General features: G+C 40.5%; 1 protein-coding gene across 2 annotated transcripts in view; it reads left to right on the top strand.

Annotated features, from left to right (window-relative positions):
• LOC311196300 (contactin-3-like) overlaps positions 1-21,533 on the top strand; it is a gene marked incomplete at both ends in the record, with an annotated part of 77,349 nt that overhangs the window by 32,891 nt on the left and 22,925 nt on the right. For both annotated transcript variants that reach the window (XM_084269838.1, XM_084269839.1), the window contains 6 exons: positions 5,570-5,773; positions 6,657-6,759; positions 7,721-7,905; positions 15,831-15,967; positions 18,155-18,284; positions 19,674-19,824. In XM_084269838.1, the coding sequence (XP_084125964.1) occupies positions 5,570-5,773; positions 6,657-6,759; positions 7,721-7,905; positions 15,831-15,967; positions 18,155-18,284; positions 19,674-19,824 (910 nt within the window). The remainder of the gene's footprint in view (positions 1-5,569; positions 5,774-6,656; positions 6,760-7,720; positions 7,906-15,830; positions 15,968-18,154; positions 18,285-19,673; positions 19,825-21,533) is intronic.

Here is a 21,533-nt window from a genome sequence, read left to right on the forward strand (position 1 = left end):
GTCAAGGGAAGGGGGAGAAAGACAGGCACCAGGCAAGGCTGTGATGCCAGGCTGCTTTCCCAGGGGATATGCTGGTGGGAAATGTACTCAATGTCCTTTTTTCTGGTATTAATAAATAACACTGCCAGGCTTGAACATCTCTGCTTCCCAAGACTGAGCTTAGAAACGCTTACAGTTTAATGGGAGTGGTCTGCTCTGCTTCTGAGCTGCTTTGAAAAGCTTAGGAAAAAATCCCCAAGTTGTTGAGTGTGGACAAAACCAAACCTTCAGCTGTTCCACATCACCAGCACGCTGTCACCCGTGCCCGCCATGCGAAGGTGACAGGCGAGGGTGTGCAGTTACTGCTGGGCCCATCCGTGGCTGTGGCCTTAGAGAAAAATACAACTTAGGCAGCAGCCGTGTGTAAAGAATTGCATCTTTCTATACTTCGCACGTAGCTCGTTTCAGAATCACAAAACAAGTGGTGGACTCACCATATTCCATTCAGAAATGAGAATTAGGTGTTAGCCTGAAGTAGGAGCCTCGCAATTTCAGCTAAAACATTTCAATATTCTCATTAAATGTGTCGATTGAAATGGTAAGATATTACATAGGTCTCTTGTGCTGCTCTCATTGTTTTGGGTTATTCCATACACAGAAGTTGCATGCCTAATTACCTGCACAGCATGCTGAAAATTGATCTTTTGTATTTTATCTACAAAATAATTCACCTTTTATGCCAAAACGATTAATGGTATACATTAGTTTCAAATCAGAGTGTTTCCATTATACTCTAGAATAAAATGAGTTTCTTGGATACATTCTTCCTTCTTTGTAGCTGGACTGAGATTCCCATTGTGCAATTTGCATTTTGTATAAACAAAAATATTTTCAGCCAAATGAAGAGAGTTCATTTCAAGAGTTTGGGGGCAATTTCAGAAGCATTTATACATCTCCAGCCGCTTTCCACCAAGTTGGGAAAAGGTTGCAATGATTTTAAGCAGATAGTTGTCATCTCACCTTACTCTTGGCAGCCACAATTCAAGCCTTAAGTTAGAGGTTGATTTTTTAATTGGTATTATTTTTATATAGGAAACACTATTAGAAAGTAAGCTGCCAACCTATAATTGATAGATCAACTGTGCAGAATGTGTAGAATGTGACTGCAGCTTCTGTAAACAGCTAAAGACTTGGTAGTGATCACTAGTACTCACTATGAGTAGTGATACAAGTACTTGCACGCAAACAAATCAGGGTGCCCTTGGAAACACACAGCCTGAGTTCTGTTTTGTTTTTCCAGCTGGAAAAAAAACAGTTTCTGGTCATTCAGCGTGCTTGGCAATATACTGTAAAGCCTTGAAATTCTGTACCATGTATTTCCAGTAAAATTCTAAAGCATTTTTTTATTGTCAAAACAGTACCATTTTTAACAGTGGCACCTGTAGATACCTATAGATACTGTAATGCCCAGTTTGTGTGTGTTAGGGCATCCCATGTTGGAGTACATAAGCACCAGCTCCTACAGCAAGTAGGATTCTTATGAAAGGTTTTTAATGAGAAAGATGTGATTGATTTTCATGCAAAGAGCAATTTTTTTGTTTGGTTGGGGGTGTTGTTTTGACTAAAGTTCAGGTGCCCAGAGCAGCCTTCCTGCTGGTTGGGCTTGGTAAGGATAGGGCAGGCACCTTCAGATGGTGAACCAAGGGGAATAAAGTAGCTAGAATTTGCCCAAGAAAGAAAAGAAGTTAATGAGAAGCTTTGAGTGTGTAAGATAAAATGCGTTGTACCCCATGGAGGCACTCGCATCCAGAAGTGCAGTGACTGAAACTCCCAGTGGTGTCATCCTCTGCAGGTTCAGCTGCAGCGAGGTAAGGATGGTTTGCGCCTGGGTTTGAGAACGTGCTCTGGGAGTTTAATGCCTTCTGCCTCTCTCAGATTAACCCCCTACCTGTAAATTATTTGTTTGCGCTTTCCCAGGAGTTCTCATGCGGACAGAGCCGCCCCCAAAACTGCTGACAAGCTTGTTTCTCTGTGTGATGGCCCACAATCCCATCCCCGATAGCTTCGTGCTAGGCCGCAAGCCCTCGCTCCTTGCTGTGTGTGCTGCTCATCGGCAAAGCAAGAGGCTTCTGTCATTCCATCACAGTTTGAGCTGAAACTGGGCCAAACAAACTAATTGGCTTCTTCCTTAATTATGGAATCTGTCATTATCCTCTCAAAATCAGTGTTACTTTTCCATTACTCTTAACTCTAAGGTAGATAATTCAGAATAGCTGGTTGTTACAAATTTCCACATCTTTAATTGCAGCTTCTGTCATTGCTAAATTTTGTCTGATTACTTTCTTGCCAAGGGGTTTTTCAAAGCCACGTACCATCCTGCAGCTTCAGGAGAGTTCAGAAAGACAGAAAATACCAGGATATTTCAGGTTCCTGTTGTACCTCTATTTCAGAATATGGTGTAGTCTGGAGAGCTGTAATAGGGATTTGGGTATCGATGACTGATGTGAAACTTCTTTTCTTTAAAAATCAAGCATAAAACCTCTATTGTTCATTCAGCATCATGCACTCAAAATCAAGTATGTATGTGGGGTTTACCCCTTTCTTTTCCTTTAACAAAATACAAATTTTCTTCAGGCTTTTTCATGGCAGGAAATGACCATGGTTAACCTGACAGGCCATGCTGATTTACTTGTTGAATCAGGTAACTTCAGAACCAATTTATAATCGAACACTTCAGAGCTCAAAGTACCTAGAAGAGCATGAGCATGCTGAGTGTGTTGTGGCTTGTAGACCACACAGTAAATAATAACCAAATAATGCAAAATAAAAAGAAGCAGCCAACCAAGATATAGTAAACAAATAAAAATTGAGTAATAACTGTAATTTCCAATACCTTATCCATGTATGGTCACCAACTAAGGAAAAAATGCTTTGGAAAGCAAAGCCTTAGATCTCAGAGGAAGCCCAGGAGAGATATATTACTTCCATTTATAACAGAAAATCAAGTGAAAACTTGTAATTGACAGAAAGGGAGTGAGTTTATGTCCCTGGAGGTGCCCTAGGATCAGCAACAGGCGAATGGTGTAAACATAATAAATCACTGAACAAGTTGTTTAATATGATTTTTTTAGGAAAATAAGAATACAATTTTGTAAAGTATAATAAATATAAAATGAGATATCGGCTGTGGGGCACTGGTAAAGAAACACCCTGCTCCTTTTTTAAGGGAGTCGATGAAAATGTATGTTGAATGGGAAATTAGGTTTCCAGGAGTGCTTATTCATAGGCTGTTGAAGGATCCAATTAAACTGGAATACACTTTGTGTGGCTTTCATAATCATAATGACTGATTTCAATGAGTTTACTCTTGACTTAACCCAATATAATAGGAACAGAATCAAGCTGCTTATTTTCCTGCTGTGGATCCAGATCTGTCCGTCCCCTTTCAGTGTTTTGAATAATGTCTTTTTCCTTTTTTTTCTTCTTTTCTTTTTTCCTCTTTTTTCCCTTTTTTTTTCTTTTTAGGGATAAAATAATACTTTGAGCTAAGGAGAAAACAAGTACCTCAGTGGCAAAACCAATAAAACCTAGCTTCGTACATTTCTGTGGATGAGTGTGACATAGAGCTAAAAATGTAAATATTTTTTTTCTTACAGTTCCTGAATCAATACCTGATAACTTTGTGCTCATTCACTTCATCCAGCTGCTCTGTAGGCATGGAATAATGCTTTATTCAATAATTCAATAATGCTACAATCAAGAGATTGTAGCCACCTTTAAATTCTTCAGGTGTAGTCCTTAATTTTTTTCCTTTCTTTTAAAATTATTTTTTATTTTATGTTTTGTATTCAAATTGGCTGATAGATATTGAATAGTGCCAGACCCCAGTCAGAATGGTGCACAGATGCCACCTTCCTGCTCCTCAGTACTTAACACGCCCTCTCATTTCAACAGCAAACCCTTGGCACCTGCATCTTCGTGTTCGTTATGGAAGGTGGGAGAAAAGCTGAGCAGAGAATCTTTTTGACTGTATGGATAGTCTTCGGCTTCTCTCTGAGAATCTTGTAGCACGTCTCAAGTCTTACTGAGGTCAAACTAGATCCTAGGGTTTTACTCCCCACTCTAACTGCCCTGCCTTGGCTCAGGAAATCCCTGTTGGCCTTCCGTGTCCTAAATTGTTGACAGCTCTTGTGTTATGTCAGCAGGAACTTTTATTGAACGCCATTGTCTCCCCTGAGGAGTTGCACTGCAAGTCTAGAAGGGTAGATGGCTGTTTTCAACAATAAATATTCTAAATACACCAAAAGTTTAACTCTTGAGAACAGTCCCGAGACTGTTAATTGCTTGTACACCCTGTTCTTGCAAAATTATGTTAATGGAAGGAGTTTAAATATTGATAGAAGAAAATTAAATGCAATTATGATAAGCCATTTCATTTGATGCCCTTTTTTTGCATTAGCCAGTCCATAAATATTTTAATCATTTCGTTTATTGAGTGTTTTTTCATCTGTACAATCTTACCTGTGTTGAGTTGCCTGTCAGCTTAGCGCGTTCCTGGGTGCGTATCCGTACAGAGGGTTATGAGGATGCTGACTCTGCATTTCATGGAGGCATCCAAATGTATGTGCTTTCAAGTTAAAAAGAGATCATCTCCGTTTTGTAGAGGCAGTGTAAATGCTACAAGGTATTTTAACATGAAGGCAGGTCAATCAAGCTGTAATCATCTTTAATTAGCACTTGCAGGAGCTGTAATCTTTTTATAAACTTTCAGCTGAGCGGCACTTAGGTGAAAAATTATTTCTTGCCTGGGAAACCATTAACAATTAATTTCCTTTGATTCTGTCAGAATACGAAGGAAACGAGCACGTGGCCTCACACAGGAAGGAGCCTTTGCCAATTAAAATTGGACACACAGAGCTCAGAGTGGTGGTCAGGAATAAAACCAGAAATTCTAATGCAGATTTTGCCAGATCTCAATTTATCTTTGGAAGGGTGATGCTTTAAAATGAGCATAATAACTGCTAGCAAGGGCTGCTTGGCCATATAACACAGGTAAATTTTTTTTTTTTAATGCAATTTTTCTGGATATCTGTCTGAAAAAGAACTTTTGCTGTGTGGTGAGCCCTACTGGTAATTTATGCTTAACGGACATTCCTTCTCCTTGCATACTCCTGTGCCGTTTTTATCTGCTGTGTATCTAGCTGACTCGTTAAGTACCTACTCAGTGAATGAAGTTTCATTTTAGCAAAGTTTTGTCTCGTTTTTTGCTGTCTGCTCTGATTTCTGTGCATGTTCTTAAAAAATGAAAAGACCATATCCGTGCATAAAACACTGAATTGCTTTCACCTTTTTCTTCTGGTGGAAGAGATATGGCGTTGGTGAAAAAAATTGTCTTTTTTTGACTTTGCTAGGTTCTGGAACTCTTAAAAAGGTTATTTTTCTCAGCCATTGGCTCTCTGGTCCTGTTTGTTTCATAAAATTATATTATATATAATAGGATACTGTAAAATACAGTAATAAACTGTTCCTTGTAGGGAAAAAAGTGAAAACCCCCACCAAATCCCTTCACTTCTTGCTCATTAATGCCTAGAATTGTCATTCGCTTGGATCTTCAATGAATATCCATCATTTGTACAAGAGGACAGTCGGCGATTTGTGTCTCAAGAGACCGGTCACCTCTACATAGCCAAAGTCGAGCCATCGGACGTGGGAAATTACACCTGCGTTGTGACCAGCGCTGCAACCAACAGCCAGGTTCTGGGGTCGCCGACTCCACTGGTGCTGCGCACGGACGGTATGACTTCCCTTCCGCACCGTGAGTAGATAACGCATCGGGCTGTCAGGGAGCGTCTTGGACTCTTAGCACTGTAACCTTTTGTGCAGTCTCAGAATAGAGATGGCTTTGTGAGAAAATAAACTGGTTTGGGTTGTATGCTCTTGTTCCTGGCTTGTATCAAAAACAATGTGGCCACTAGGTGTAGGGAAATAATTGTGTCCCTGTACTCGGCACTGGTGAGACTGCACCTCGAGTACTGTGTCCAGTTCTGGGCTCCTCACCATAAGAAGGACATTGAGGTTCTGGAGCGAGTGCAGAGAAGGGCAACCAGGCTGGGGAAGGGGCTGGAGGGCAGATCCTCTGAGGAGCAGCTGAGGGAGCTGGGGGTATTTAGCTTGGAGAAGAGGATGCTGAGGGGAGACCTTATCACCACCTACAAGTACTTGAAGGGAGGTTGTAGAGCGGTGAGCAATGGTCTCTTCAGCCAGGTGACAGAAGATAGAACAAGTGGCAATGGCATGAAGCTGTGCCAGGGCAGTTTTAAATTGGATATTAGAAAAAAAACTTCTTACTGAAAGAGTTGTCAGGGGCTGAAACAGGCTGTCCAGGGAGGTGGTTGAATCACGTTCCCTGGATGTGTTCAAAAAAAGGGTTAATGAGGTACTTAGGGATATGGTTTAGCATAGGATGGGAATGGTTGGACTTGATGATCTTCAAAGGTCTTTTCCAACCTTGTGGTTCTGTGATTCCTCTCTGAAGCCTGACAGTTGTTTTGCTGGCAGGTCCCTGTGCTTAAAAACGGAGTGTGAGAGAAATAAACTTGAAGCTCACGTGATGGTAATGCTGAGGAGAGAAAAGAGTCTTTAAGAATTAAAAATTACTTTCTTTGCTTATCTCATAGGTGTGATGGGAGAATATGAACCCAAAATAGAAGTTCAGTTTCCAGAGACGCTTCCTGCAGCCAAAGGCTCAACTGTGAAGCTGGAATGCTTTGCACTAGGAAAGTAAGTTTTTGAGTTCACCCACACTGAATGTTGAAGCGCATTAGGATTCACCTGCACACAAGTTGTGGAGTTGGGGCAGTCTTTTGAAAAGACCTTACTTTGATCATCATTATTGCTGTGGAATAAGAGGGCAAAGCATGTTGGTGTAATTGTTTTACTTTGTTTAGAATTACAATGTGTATGTCTGCAACACAGGAATTTACATTTCATTTCAAATTATTTTGCATAAGATCAGTGCAGCTTTGCATATATCCTGTGACTTAGCTCTGCTTTCTCTTTCTCTGTGCAGATGTTGAGTTTCGTCTGAATTTTACTGTTGAATGTAGTTGATGCTTTCATAATATTATTGTTCCTTTATAGCTAAAATAAAGATTAAATGCATTCCTCTTCTGAATGATATTTCACACACAAGTGATACCTTTTCTTTCTCACAAATGATCTGTAAATGCATTTATGTTTCTGTAAATGTATTTACTTATCACTTTGTGGTTTACTTGCAGACAGGTTTGTCATGTGTTCATAATTTTAAGCATCAGATTGATAACTTAATCAGATGCTATCACTCTGGTTCCCCAGCTAGGTGAGTGGAAAGTTTTGAAATCGGAGAATGATTGGCTGTAGTAGGATGGGAATGTCAAAAGACTTGCCTTGATTCTCCTGCCATGGGAACCATTGGTAAATCTCACCTGTCTTCAGGGCAGGCCAGTGCTGAATTTTCAAGAACTGGTACCAATATTCATGAAAAATTGGATACCACGAGTCATAGCGCACGAAGCAGAACGGTACACGCAAAGGAGTTGCCATAGTGTCTGACCATCTGTCATATCCTGCATGAATACCACTTCTAACACAAGCTTTTAGTCACATCTGAGCTTTATTAGATATTATATATTAGTTTAAGTTTGTAACTCTGACAATCTTTATCTAAAGCCATTTAAAATCCCATTGTTTTCTTGTTTAGCCCTGTGCCTCAGATTAACTGGAGGAGAACTGATGGCCTGCCCTTCCCGAGTAAAATAAAGCTGAGGAAAGCCAACGGCATGATTGAAATACCTAATTTCCAGCAGGAGGACGCAGGACTCTATGAATGTATTACTGAAAACTCAAGGGGCAAAAACATTGCAAGAGGACGTCTCACTTACTATGGTAGGAAACTTACCTTTCTCCTTCTCACCTTCTTTCCACGTGAAACACAAACCTCTGTAGGGAACTTGGGGGTTTATAGCTTTGGCAGTGCTACCAAGCGTTTGTGCTTAAAAATCCTTGGGATCTTAACTGCTTGCAGAGGATGAGGACTTCTGCACCAGGTTTTTGTATAACACTTGTAATAAAAGTCCAGGCTCCAAAGGGTTGCTAAGTGTAGCGTAGAAAGTGCTTGTGCTTATTTTTCTGTCATAGAAAGACTGGGTTTTAAATGCTCCTTATTTGGTTCATTGGTGAAACCTTGAATTTTCAGTCAATTGGATTTATTTGGGGTATCATTTGGGCCTCATGTTTAGAGGAAATACAAATTTTACTTTGCTCTAGGAAAAGATTACTGATGGATATTGTCAGTCCTTTGCCTTCAAAACAGCTGGTTTTATTTTGAAATGAGTAAATAAATGAGGGAGTATAATCCAGAGTAGGAAATGAAATAATGTGAGATCTAATAGCTGGAAACAGAGAGAGTCTCTTGTGCAGTTAAGGATGTAGAGCGAAATGAGTATCAGCAAAGCACATTGGTGGCATTTTAAAGCTAGAGTGATTTGCAACAAAGTGGTAATTGACAATTTTTGTTAAAGCCAGGTCTCAGCAAATATAATTTTCTTTAGGTAAATTGGAGTTTGAAGAGTGTTTCAGACTGTGCTGTGGAATGCTATTCCACATGCAGGAGTATTTGGGAAAAGAGATTTGTTGTTAAGTTGTGTGAAAAAGGATGGAGCAGAGCTCCTGTATAACTTCAAGGAAATGCTCCTTCCTATTAACTATGGGAAGCTGCTGTTTACTGAAGAACACAGAGAATGCTCCAAGGTTGATTTTAGTCAGTGAAGGCTTTCGAGTCAGGCAGGACAGGTTTTATAAGGAGGAAGGGAAAGAGACTTCAAGGAAAAGAGACTTCTCCCCCCTCCACTTCCAAATGAATAGTTCCACTGAATTAATGCCTCATCACTGGGAATGTTTGAGGGTAGGTTGGGCGAGAGATTTTGAGCAACCTGAATTTTCCATAAACCAGTTACAATCAGAACTTTTTGAGTAACCCTACTAACAACATAAGACAAAATATCTAAGGTGCTTCATCTGCCAGTGTCATTCCATTTGATTTTATAAAGTTACTTTAAAGTTTTCAAACAGTTTGTGGTTTGTGTATCAGTTTGGCTCAGTATTCCTGCTGCAGTTTTTAATCAGGATATTGTAAGAAACGTCAGTGTAAACAGCACACATTTGAGTGGATTTCTTCATTAGTCCTTGTGTTGTAATTACAACAGTGGGCAATCTTGTGATATTTGACTTGCTTCCCAAGTCTGGTTTTGCTCATTAGAGGACACAGGACTGAAACAAAGGCTGTTGCTAATCAATAACAGCGAGTTGTAGCTTTGTGATGAGTAAATCGTGTGAACATTTTCATTACAGACACAGAAGGGGATTTGAACCCTCAAATAGGGTTCGTATTCCAATATAAATGTCTGCCCATATTAGATTCATCCCTAATATGGATGTTTAGTCTAAAAAGAATAATGAGACCTGTAATGGCATTAATGGCACTCCAACTGTTTCATTTCATTTGTTCTGCCTAATGAAACCCATTTAAGTAGATTTAAGTAATCTTTCTTATTTTGTTACTCTCTTTGTTGTTGCAAATAGAATGCCAACAAGTCTGCGCTAAGGATAGCATCGTTTTAACACTTTTTGATAATTTGAAGGGTTTTCATTCTGTTTGTGGACTAATAGTGTTCTGTAAATCTTCTGATGGCTTGCCACTGCATCTGATACAAGAGCTCAGAAACCCGTCTGGTAAAGAAATCAAACCATATGCCACACTGTCTTCCAATAAAAGATCGATATTTAAGGAAGTTGTTCTAAAAGCAGATGAGGATTCTGGGGAAATTAATGCAATATACTTGAAGACTTAACATCCATCTGCCAGAACGTGCCAGCTCTGGCAAAGATGACTCAAATCTGTGTGGTAATGTCAGTGGATGTGGGCTGCTGGTAAAACATTTTATTAGGGGAAGTGTAAGACGTGTCTGCGAGTCATACATAGAAAAATAGGCTCATTGCATCTGGACAAATTCCTTTTTATTTCAGCAGTGAAAACATTCATTTTTCTCTCCTCAGAAGAAGAAAGAACATTTGTGTCTTACCCAAGAAAGAATGTAAGAAGGATTTGGGTTAATATTTTCCCAGTTGTCTTAGTGAAATAATAAATGTCTTTGAGGTGGGGGAAAGAATAGACAAAAGTTTCTTTTTTGACTGAAAACCAGGAGGTTTTCATTGCTTTGCAGATTTTAAAGATTCTTTGTAAATGAAAGATAAAGCTACTCCTAAAGAAAAGCTTGAAACATTTCATTGCTATGAAGAGAAACACTTATTCTCCTGATTTGTTCTGTAAGCTGGAACTGTAAAATCTGAATTCTGAAAATTGTTTTTTTTTCAGTGCATAAATGCACAAAAACCTCAGCTATGGTTTCTGTGCTATCCTGACTCTTCTTCCAACAGCACATCGGTCTTGAAACCACAAAGCACTTGAACATAGGCTCAACTTTAATCATTTCCATAGTAATTTTCTCAAGAATGCATGGAGATTCAGTTTAGAAATTCTGTGCTCATCTGTAACTCTCTTCCTCAAAGATAAAATGTGTCTGTTTTTTCTAATACCATTGTGGGTTCTAAATATAACTCTCAAACTGTAGTTGAAGTCCATAATTAAAGCAGATACTCTAAACCAGATATTTTGGGTTCTCTCAGAACATTACCAACAGACTATTAATCTTCCTTTTTTCTCACAAAGGATTTTATCAAGACAAGCCCAACATCAGATGTTCAGGTTTTTTGTCCTCTACACAGTTCCAACATTTGTTTAATGCCACTTTTCTCCTCAGGGGAGTTCAGAACGTGCTAAAAATAGGATGAGATTATCTAACTTTGATTTAATATAAAACCTGAATATATAAGTAACTTCTCACTTTATTAATATATTTGTTTGTCTTTCCATAAAGAGATCAGAGAAGAAGAAAGAGTTTATGGGTACATTTCATGGCATGGGAAAATGGGAAGAGATGAAACAATACCACTTTTGTATTTTAAGATACAATTAAACATGCAACATGATAGAGATACGTAAAGCAATTGTAGTATAATTGAAGAAAATAGATTCTTAATTAGTATGTGCTGATTTAATGGAACTCACCTTGACAGTATCAAGGTAAAATGTTTAATTGGGAGAAAATGTTCTGCTCTTCTTTTGCTCTGCAGTGTGGCGAAACCCCTGGTAATAGATTGGCTCTATGTAGCTTTTTAATGTATCAAAAAATACTTACATATGTTGTTACTTACTTTGGAAATGATGTACCACCAAAATTACCCTGAAATGGCATTGTTCATATGTGGAAGAGCCTCAGTGTCTGATAACTTCACTATGTCTTGTGTGGAGATGTCTGCAAAGCATTAACTACAAATGGATAAATGGCTGAATAATACCAAGGTGTCACTGAGTTTGATCAGCCTGGAGTTTAATTGTGGGTGCTAATAATTTAATTGCCTTGCTACAGAGACAAATTGTTCATCAGTTTTTACACACCAGAACATTCCCAGTGATGCAACAATTACCTGTTGCCTGAGAGTGTTTTTATTTTTAATGGAAGTCAAATAATGGACATCTTCAGGGATGTGGTAGATTCTTCTCCAGGCCCCATTGATTTATCAGAAAAAGAAGTTACTTGTGCTTCAAGTCTCTTGGAGTTTTGAGTTAAAACAAGGTTCATCACTGCTGCAGGCATCAGTTAGGAGTGTCATAGCCTGACTTTCAGATATACTGCCTAGAAAAATGAAGGTTACATTTTCTGGTTGGGGTTTTTTTTTCCCACTATGCTTCATAGCTGTTTTCTCTTGAACTATGGAAAGTTCCTTTTGACTCTGATTTATTGCCCAACTGCTGAGGTCTCCAAAGGTGTTTTCAAAGGAGATTTCCAGCCCAGATTTCAGAGTGTAAATGTCAAAGTAAAGGTATGTGTATAAGCATACTGCTTCTTATGTGCAAGCCCCAATTAGAGACCGTTGTGGATGAGCTTCCTGTAGTCTTCTGCTTCCAAGCAGATGCATGGCAGACCTCAGAACTCCCTGGGAGAGTGTGGTGGCTAGGCAAAAGCCATGGGCCAGAAGCTCTGCCTCTCCTTCCTGCTACTCCTATAGCTTACAGAATTAGGAGATTTTTGTTGGAGTCACCCACTCTGAAGGAAATCATACATAAAGCTGCATTTTGACATGCATCATGCGTGGCACCCCACAACTTATTTACAAATGAGATCTGAGCAGAGTTTCTGAAAAGTGTCAGTGTTTTCAGCCCTTGCTCCCAAGAACTTTGTTGCAGTCGCTCATTGCACTCTGTCTTCATTTGCATCAACCCCCAGAGCTGTCATTGAAAAAGGGTTCTTAAAAACCTCAAAAACTGGTTCTTGGTTTCCTTACAGCCTACAGGGATGTCCTACAGTGTAATGAAGCACAGTTATTTTTTTCAGGAAGACCTGCCTGGGCTAGTTAGCTGGAAGAAAAAAGGGGATTGTAGCCACCAAAAAAAAAGATGACTGAGTTTTCTCACTGGGATAAATGTTATGAAGTTACACACTTGTATGGCTTTCTGCCTGTGGGGCCAGGAGTATTGCAAAAAATATTTTAAAGAAAAAATAAAAAAGCCACAAAATACAATCTAATGCTTTTCCAAGTGACTGACCATGAGGCTGATAGCTAACCTTCTTTAGAAAATCAGTTACCTACATATATTTTGTCCTAAGGGAACTTGATATGAATCTTTGATGAAAATTGCATGGCAAGTCCCTAAGAATTCTTAGTATTACCACACAACGTGGATTCCTGTCCCAGTCTCAAACCCTGCACTATAAACTCCATTAAAACTTCCAACCTCTCAACCTACAGGACATGGTATTTTTATCTCTCTGAATGTCTGTTGCCTATTTGCCTACACCTTCCTTAAGGAGGTGGTGTCTCCTCAGGAAGACCTAAGCTATGCACCAAGCCACTGCAGTAGTTCCATGAGAGAAGGAGGTGTTGTTACCAAGTCATTAGTCTTCCTTGGAGAGCACAGACGTGGGGTTGGAACCAGATCTCCTAAACAGGTATCATTTGTCTAATGTTGACTAGACCCAAAGAGGAATAAAGCTGTATATGCAGAATCATTTAGGTACAGTCAGGCAGAGCTCAGTAAAAACGGCAGCCATGGCCTTGGAAAGGTGTCCTTATCTTTTGAGAGAATGTTTAGATCTGCTGATGCATCAGCTTTTTGTCTGCACTCTTCTCACCTGCTGTAATGTGGACATTTTTACCGTGAGCAAAATTTAGAATAGTCAGTGGAATATTCCCAGCTGGAATTACCTCAGTTTAACTGCCTTTTCAGGTTTGGACTGGCTAGTCAAATTGTTCTTTTTCAAAGAGTTTCTAATACTTTTACCTCCACTTTTTAAAGATGTGGAGACGTGGCAGTATGAAAAGGGTATTTTTCTTTCTGCTGAATTCCTTCATTGGTGATTTTACAAGAAAAAGAGCCTTCCTCAAGAAAATCACTGAGGTCTACATCAACGGTCATGCCAAAGAGCAGCCACCATACGTTTCTCATGGTGTGGCCTGGGAAGCTCTGTTCTAGTCATTTCTGGTTTGAGTGGTGGCCTTGCTCCCACACTGTCCAAAAAGACCCTGTTTATCATATCTGCCATGGAGAAACCCTTCTATGGAGACTGTCTGACATAAAGAATGCTAAAATTAAGATTTATGGCGTAGACAATGTATTTCTTATTAATGGAAAGCTATTGAGCTTGAAAACAGGCTATATTTAACCTGCTTTCAAGAGGAGATAAGCAGCAGATGTGAGATACTGCACATGTATGGATCCATCAGTAATTCAAGCGCTGTTGCTTGTTGCATAAATATTTAGGTATGCAAAGTGCAGGAAGCATGCAGACATGGAGCCCTGAGCTTTCATCCCCTTGATACAAGTGGGGCAAATGCACCAAGTGGCAGCGTGCGATGAAGCGGTGGCTCTTTCTTGGACTCCAGTGTTGTGACATTAACTTTCAAGATTTCCCCCAAATTACTCTGGGTAATACAGCAGGTTTGTCTGACACAAAGGTCAGGTTATCCTCTCTTTTAGATGCAACCTTGATAGAGAGAGTGTTAAAAAATACATGGTGCCCAAATGGGTGAGAAGTGTTAATCCCCATGGGGTATGAGGGACAAGTGAAGCACGAGAAATACCACAGCCTCTCACTGTCGGCAAATACTGATTGGATTCCAAAACCTCCTAAACTAATGCCTCAATGAATACATTTTAGGAAGTTCTTCTGTAAGAAGTTAATCCTAATTATGTATACATAAAGCATAAATAGTGTTAATCCTCGTTATCGTACAAGCATGGTGCTGTACCGGATCATGTTGAGATCTTATCGCTGTGTTCGAGAAGATGTGATGAAGGGAAAATTTGTATGCTAGAGAGGAGTGAATCTTTTTTTAAATGAAATTTAATACCAACACTCATCCAAATGTTGGTCTGCTGGTCTTGTGCCTGTGGCAATGGAACAGGTTCAGCTCCCGGCTCTGCAGCAGACTTCCCTCGTGGCCGCAGGCGAGTCATTAATTTCCCTGGGTTGAATTAATTGCTGATGTAACTCCATTGTATTAGGAAGTTGAACAGGAATTAATCTGACCTTCTGTGCTTCCAAAACTTATTAAATAGTTATATTTTCCTGTATCACCAGGGACTTTTTTTTTTTTCCTTTTCCCTCGTTGTTTTGATATGAGAGCTTTAGGAGTTTCCTAATTGATCAATTTAGGAAAACCTTTAAGGTAATCAGATTAACTCCAGAAAAATTTTAGCTATATATTTGCAATCAAGTTTCATCCTAATATTTATCCCTTTTCTTCATAAGCAATGAATATGCAGAACTACAAAATGTGCTGTTTTGTAGTTCTGGGTATTGCTTATGGAGATAAGAGATGTAAGTATTTTATATATTTATATTACTTATTTATTTTGTATTTTTATATTGAGATGATAAACCTTCCAGTTCAAATTCAAAGAAAACTCACATGATTTTGCTACAAGACAGCATGGAGCTGTGTTGTGAAACTGTGTGGAGCTGTGTCTTTCATGCAGCGGTGTGTGTTTGCAAAGTGAGCTATGAAAGCTGTAGCAGATGTTTTCTACTCTGTGTTTACAGTTTTAATTGTATTTTAGCTGATTCTGCAGAATGTGTTGTATTGATACATTAATGATTTAAAAGTTAGGGTTTTTTACAGACTTCCTTATTGCTGTATACTGGCTCACATCACCCCAGTGCTGCGCTAATACCAGTGCTTTCAAAACCAGTCTCATATATCCATGTGTTTACATAGTTAAGTACTGACTGGCATTAGTAAACAAAACAAATCAAGTGGTATTTAGCACAAAGGCTGACATACCATTACATTTTATTTTAGGATTTAAAGGATTCTCTTCAGTATTAATTTGATATTGCTACATGAATTATTTAATTCCAGCATCACCACTAATTTCTTTATCTTAGATTTACCTCAAAGTTGTGTTGTTTTCATCATTAGGGATTTTAATCTTGGTTTCACCAGTTCAGCTTTAGAGATCTGTAATATCAATTTTCCTTTGGTTTACTGCTGGTAATAAAAATGTGTAAAAGGGAGAGTGAATAATTTCTTTCATTAGGTGACTTGAAGCAGAACCAGAGAGAATCTCTGGTGGTACAAACCAGTCCATGCAGAAAGGCGATGAGTGCCGTGAATATTAACCCTTCTGACTCTCATGAGGAGCAAGAACTTGTTAGGGTCTTCAGTGCTGATGTGTACTTCTTCTGCAGCAAAACCTCACTGGATCCAGACGATAAAAGATACTGAAGCTGCTGTAGAGGACACCTTAAACTGGGATTGCAGAGCAGGTGGGAAGCCCAAACCATCATATAGGTGGCTGAAGAACGGAGACCAACTGGCAGTAGAGGTAACATGATGTTATGTAAAATTAACAGTACTTCATACAACTGTGACAGTTCATAACAGTAGATGTATAATTAGCCGTGAGAAATATTTTATACTGCTTTTCATGTATTTGTCAAGAGCATCCAGATGGAAACCTTAAAAGCTGCTATACCAGAAACACTAAAATGATGTTTTACAAAACGAGATATAAAAGCAATGATAGAACCATATAAATAAGTATATAGGGAGAGACTGGTGAAGGAACTTAATTAAAGTTATATATTAACGACCATAAATGAGGAATAGAGAACTTAATTTTTTTTTATACTGCCATTGGCATTTCATTAAAAATAATAAGAAAACATGTTCAAAGTTCATAAGGAAGATAGAAATCCTGAGAATTTGTGGGACACCATTGCTTGATGCAGAGTGAAATACAGCCCTGCAACATAGGTATTTGCTTTAATGTGGTTGTTAAAGTAACTTAATGGAAAGTAACACACCTGGTGACAGCGAAAAGAGGTGGCGCTTAGAAGGTGCGAATCTTGGTCTCCCTGACCAGAACTGCAAAAAAGCATCTGATATCTGTATTGATTTTAATTCTTGCTGCTTCATTGGGAAAACTGCCCACTTCAGGTAATGGGGAATATAAACTGGGTGCACTATCACAGGAAGGCGTTTTGTTCTTGGCCATTGTGTTGTGCTCAGTATTGGCACTCACAGTTGAAGAAGAAAGAGCAACTGCTCAAGTGAATTCAGTTGGATGGCCATGAAAAACGATCTAAGCAGTGAAAAACATTTCTTACCATTCAGAGCACTGTAGGTATACACTCACTGAGAGGAATGGCAGTGTTTTGTGGGCAGGTTAAGTGAGGGAGTACAAAATCTCATCTCAGTGATTTAAGAGCATTGTTACCATATCACACAATGTCACTAAGGCAATGTGCTTTTTGTTACTTTGGTAAGTACAAAAATACCTCCTCTCACTCAGTTTTCCCATCTCTCCACTTCCGAGCGTTGGTGTCCCGCCTTGTGCCATGGTGTAAGGGCATAAGCCTGACTTCCTCTGAAAATACTTAAAGGCTGTAAACTATAAGGCCATATCAAAGCCAGCACCAAGGAGACATCAGAGGACTTCTCTGTGTATCGTAATCAACTGACTTGAGCTCCTTTACTGCAGTAATCCTTCTGCATGGTGCACAGAAACATCATGCTGGGGTTGTCCAGCTTAGCTCTCCTTCTCCATAAACAAATCTTTATGAAGGAGGAATAAGAGCAACTTACGATGCTAGAGAGAGCACTGAGGCAGAGACTCAGGCTTGTTCCTCGTCGGGACTGATTTTGTCCTTTGGCTGATGGAGCACCTTGCAATAAATTGGAAGGGGCCTTTCAAGGAAGGAGCTGAGCTTAGTTGAGCTGAGCTGTTTTGGCTGCCCTTAGGTAGCAGGAGTCACCCCGCAGTGGGGCCAACAAAGTACAGGCAGAGAGTGAGTACCTTGTCTTAGGCTTGTTAAAAAAAAACACCAAAACAAACAGAAAATGTGTTTCAGTGTGTAGTTTGTTCTTTAGTTCATTATTGTTCTCCAGTTTTCCCCAAAGAAGCTCCTTTGGTTTAGTCTTTCTCCCTGATTCCTTTTCTCCCCTGTTCCTACTGCTCCACCCTTCAAATTAGTCACTTCTTATCGTAATGCATACAGCTTTCCAAGAATAAGCAAGGTGGGAAGATCCCTGTACTTCAGTCACTTTGTCGTCTCTAAGGAACTTAAATATGTGTCTTCCATTTAATGACTGTTGGAATTTTTTCTGCATAGTATTACAGAGAGCTCATTAGCAAACGGCATGTGTGAAATCTCTAAATAGCACAAAATGCCAGTGCCATCTGTATAGTTTGGATACTCTGGTCTGTCGTAAGGAGCCTAGTCTGGTTTTGTCCATGATTCCAGGGAAAATACAAGGGTATTTGAGATTGCAAAGCCTCTGTGAAGCTTGAAGAATTGATTTCATACGCTGTGTTGCTAAGTCTCTGTATTTGATCACTGTTGCCATACCAGGATGTCCTCATGCCACATATTTTAGAACTGTGCTCATAATTACGCTGCTGCATTTACCCCATTCATTGTATTTATGCTGTCCTATTCATATTCCTTACTTATTTTAAATTTTTCGCAGGAAATATATCACCAATAAAGGTATCTTTCTTCATATTCAGGGAAGGATCCAAATTGAAAACGGTGCACTTACAATATCAAACCTAAATCTGACAGATTCTGGCAGATACCAGTGCATAGCTGAAAATAAGCATGGTGTCATCCATTCGAGTGCAGAGCTCAGGGTTGTAGGTAAGATCTTCCTTTTTCTCTCAAACACGAACCTCACCCTCCCTCTTCACACCCCCTCCACCTTCATGTTCTGCCTCGTCACGATCTCAAATCTAACTCACACAGAAATAAAACATTTTGGCCACCTAATATCTTCATCTGCAATGCCAAGGAGTTGTCTCATCTGCTTCCAGAGGATTTGCAGTCCAGTCATTCATGGCTTTAAAGCAGAACACAGCTAAATTATGAATTAGGGGAAGAGCAGAGATGGGGGTTTGGCCACAGGCCTGAAGTATAAAACCACTTGCGTGGTCCTTGGGCAGCTCTGGCTCAGCACGCTGGTGGGCTGCACTCACCTTCTGCTCCACAGCTCCTGGGGGACCTGTGTCATTTAAAAGCAACAGGCTGCTTTTGTGTGCAGCCTTTTGTGATCAAGGGGACAAGGAATTGTCAGTCAGTCGTTGGCAGGGTGTGTGTCTGGGCCTGAAATAGCAACAGCTGCTTGTTTGGGGGCTGGTTTGCGACTGCCTGACATGCTCAGATGTTTGTGTGATGTCTCCCTCCAAAGGAGACTGATCTCAGGAGCAGCATGGAGGAACATGAGGGGGAACATCTTTACTGTGACAGTGGCAGAGCCCTGGGACAGGCTGCCTGGAGAGGTTTGGGAGTCTCCATCTCTGGAGACATTCCAACTCCGTGATCCTGGACGCTGTCCTGTGCGGCCTACTCAGGGGGACCCTGCTGTGGCAGCAGGTTGGATGATCTCCAGAGGTCCCTGCCAGCCCCCATCGTTCTGTGATTCTGTGTTTTGGGGACATGAGTTATTTCCTTCATGTCAGTAAGACTGCAGTCCCTCAGCCTTGGTCTCCTAAAATGCTGAATTTCCTTTTGAGTTTTCACTGTTGGGGGAGGCAGAATCCATGTCCCTTTTCTTGACTGTCAGTGCACACTGCACCCATGCAGAACGAGCCACGCTGTGATTTTGGGTCATCTAACACATCTGATCTGATGGGCCTGCCCGCAAGAAACAAGAAGTCAAACAGCTGCTTGAGTTTTAGTGAGGCTGCTGGTGCTGAACTGCCCTTCCCGGGCTCAAGGGAGCCACGTGTGCTCACTGTCAGCAGGGTGCAAAGTTCCACCTGTGCTTAATGCTGCCTGGGTTCAGTGAGCTTCAGCTATGTGAAGTCAGTGTGACCGGTATGTGCTTCATTGGGTGACCTACGTGGCCCAACTGAGGCCTCTTACCAGGCTAAGGAGAAGAAGCATCTGCTTGTCCTGTAGAAGATCCTTGTGAACTAATTAATCTTTCTAATGGTGTTTGGAATCTCCAAAGTATTGTGTAAGTTCTAAATAGTAGTACCATTAATATAAAGGTGCTTTATTCCACTGTTACTTTCCATTCTGTTTCAGCTTCTGCTCCAGATTTCTCCAAGAATCCCATGAAGAAGCTGATCCAGGTTCAGATCGGCAGCACAGTTGATTTTGAATGCAAACCCAAAGCTTCCCCTAAGGCTAAGTGCTCCTGGAAGAAGGGAGGTGAGCAGCTACACGAAAATGAAAGGTATCGAGTTACATTGGATTATTCATTTTAATCGTACAAACAGCTCGTTTGTGTCTTGTTCCACAGTGGTGCCATCTGTAGATCTGCACAGTTGTAAAGTCCCTCTGAAGTCTGTCTAGCTGGGAGCATTGTGTGGTTGGTTTTTAATTGTTACTGTGTCTGGGCATCCAGTGCTTTTTGTAAGGTCGAAGGTGAGATTTTATTCAGAGTTGAACGTAGGGTTTGGCCTGACTGAGAGAGAACCACACACTGAGAGAAAACTTGAAAGGCAGAGCCTGTAAACCACTCTGAAAATGCAGGCAAAGAGGCAGATGAGGAATGCTACAGCCACAGTCATAATGTGGCCGATGGGGGGTGGGGGGGAGAAAAAAAGCAATTGGGAGGTCCAGAATAGCAGATGGAACCAAGGAAATTAAAATAACTTTCAGGTTCTTTCCAAGCAATGAACTTTATCCGTTAGTGATAACGTGTGATGCTGTTTCCTTAGTGTTTACATGGTGTGAACGTGCTGTGGTGTTAGTAATTACCAGTGGAGAGTTTGTCATTCACCTGTATCCCTAGCTACTGACTTCCAACACCACGTAAACACCTTTTCCAGCAGTAACTATTGAATTAGCATTATCGAATTATTGAATTAGTCATAAACTAAAGTTGCAGAAGTCTGCTGATTAAATTGTACAAGCAAACTGTACGGCTGGGTACCTCTCTGTACTCTGGAGCAACCATTTGCTTTGCATCTCTCCAACATCAGGACTCCTGCCTGTCTGAGCTCTCTGGTTTACACTCCAGCATTTGCACAGACCGAAAAGAAATGGATGATAGGTGTAATTAAGGTAGTTATGTATCTGATTTAGCATGAAAGAGGCAGTTGGGTACTTAGGGCATTCCAGCTGCAGCACTTCAACACTCAGCACAGGCTGTACAACTCTTGGGAGTGTGGCTTGCCCTGAGGTCAGCCTTTCTGCAGCTGCTTCCTGGAGCATCTGAGTTGGTGACAAGACTGTAGTCACAGCAACAGGCACAGAGAGTCACAGGGTTTGATGGGGAGTGGTGAGGACAGGATGGTTGTGAGTGTTCTTGCGACACTCTGGTGTCACCCTCTACTTAGCAGGATAATTTGGGGACAGTGGTACTACTGAAGTGTGCAGAAGACTGGACATGAGACTGAAGAGACCAAAGCTTTGTTTTTGAAGGAGAATTGCTCTAAGAATCATATTCTGATTTCATGAACATAAGCCTGCTCTAGGCCTTTGTGTTGTGTTTTACAAAGCCCAGCCTTTTGTCAGGAAGCTAGTTCTGAACCAGGTGAAATTCGTCTAGTCTTGTTCTTGTAAAACACCATGTGATGGTTTTGGTTTGCAATTTCTAAATGTGGAAGATGCTACTGGAGAAATCAAAACTGTTAGAGGTGGTGATTATTTGCTCCATTTTAAGGCTGGAGCTGTCTCCTTGTACCCAAAAGGTTTGGACACTCACTGTCATCTGTGCACCTCTCAGACCCTGTGAAACCTTTTCCTTTGTGAGTAAGGGTGAGAGAGCCCTGGGACAGGCTGCCCAGGGGGGTGTGGAGTCTCCTTCTCTGGAGATATTCAAGACCCGTCCGCTTTTGGGTTGCCCTTCAAAAGCAGAATCCACCCATTTCATTCGTGGTGATGGCAGCAAGCTAAAGAAAGTACTGTTCAGTGTCTGGCAATGTACTGAGCAGACGT

Source organism: Gallinula chloropus (genome assembly GCF_964237585.1).
Source record: "Gallinula chloropus genome assembly, chromosome: 12".
Classification (NCBI taxonomy): Eukaryota; Metazoa; Chordata; class Aves; order Gruiformes; family Rallidae; genus Gallinula; species Gallinula chloropus.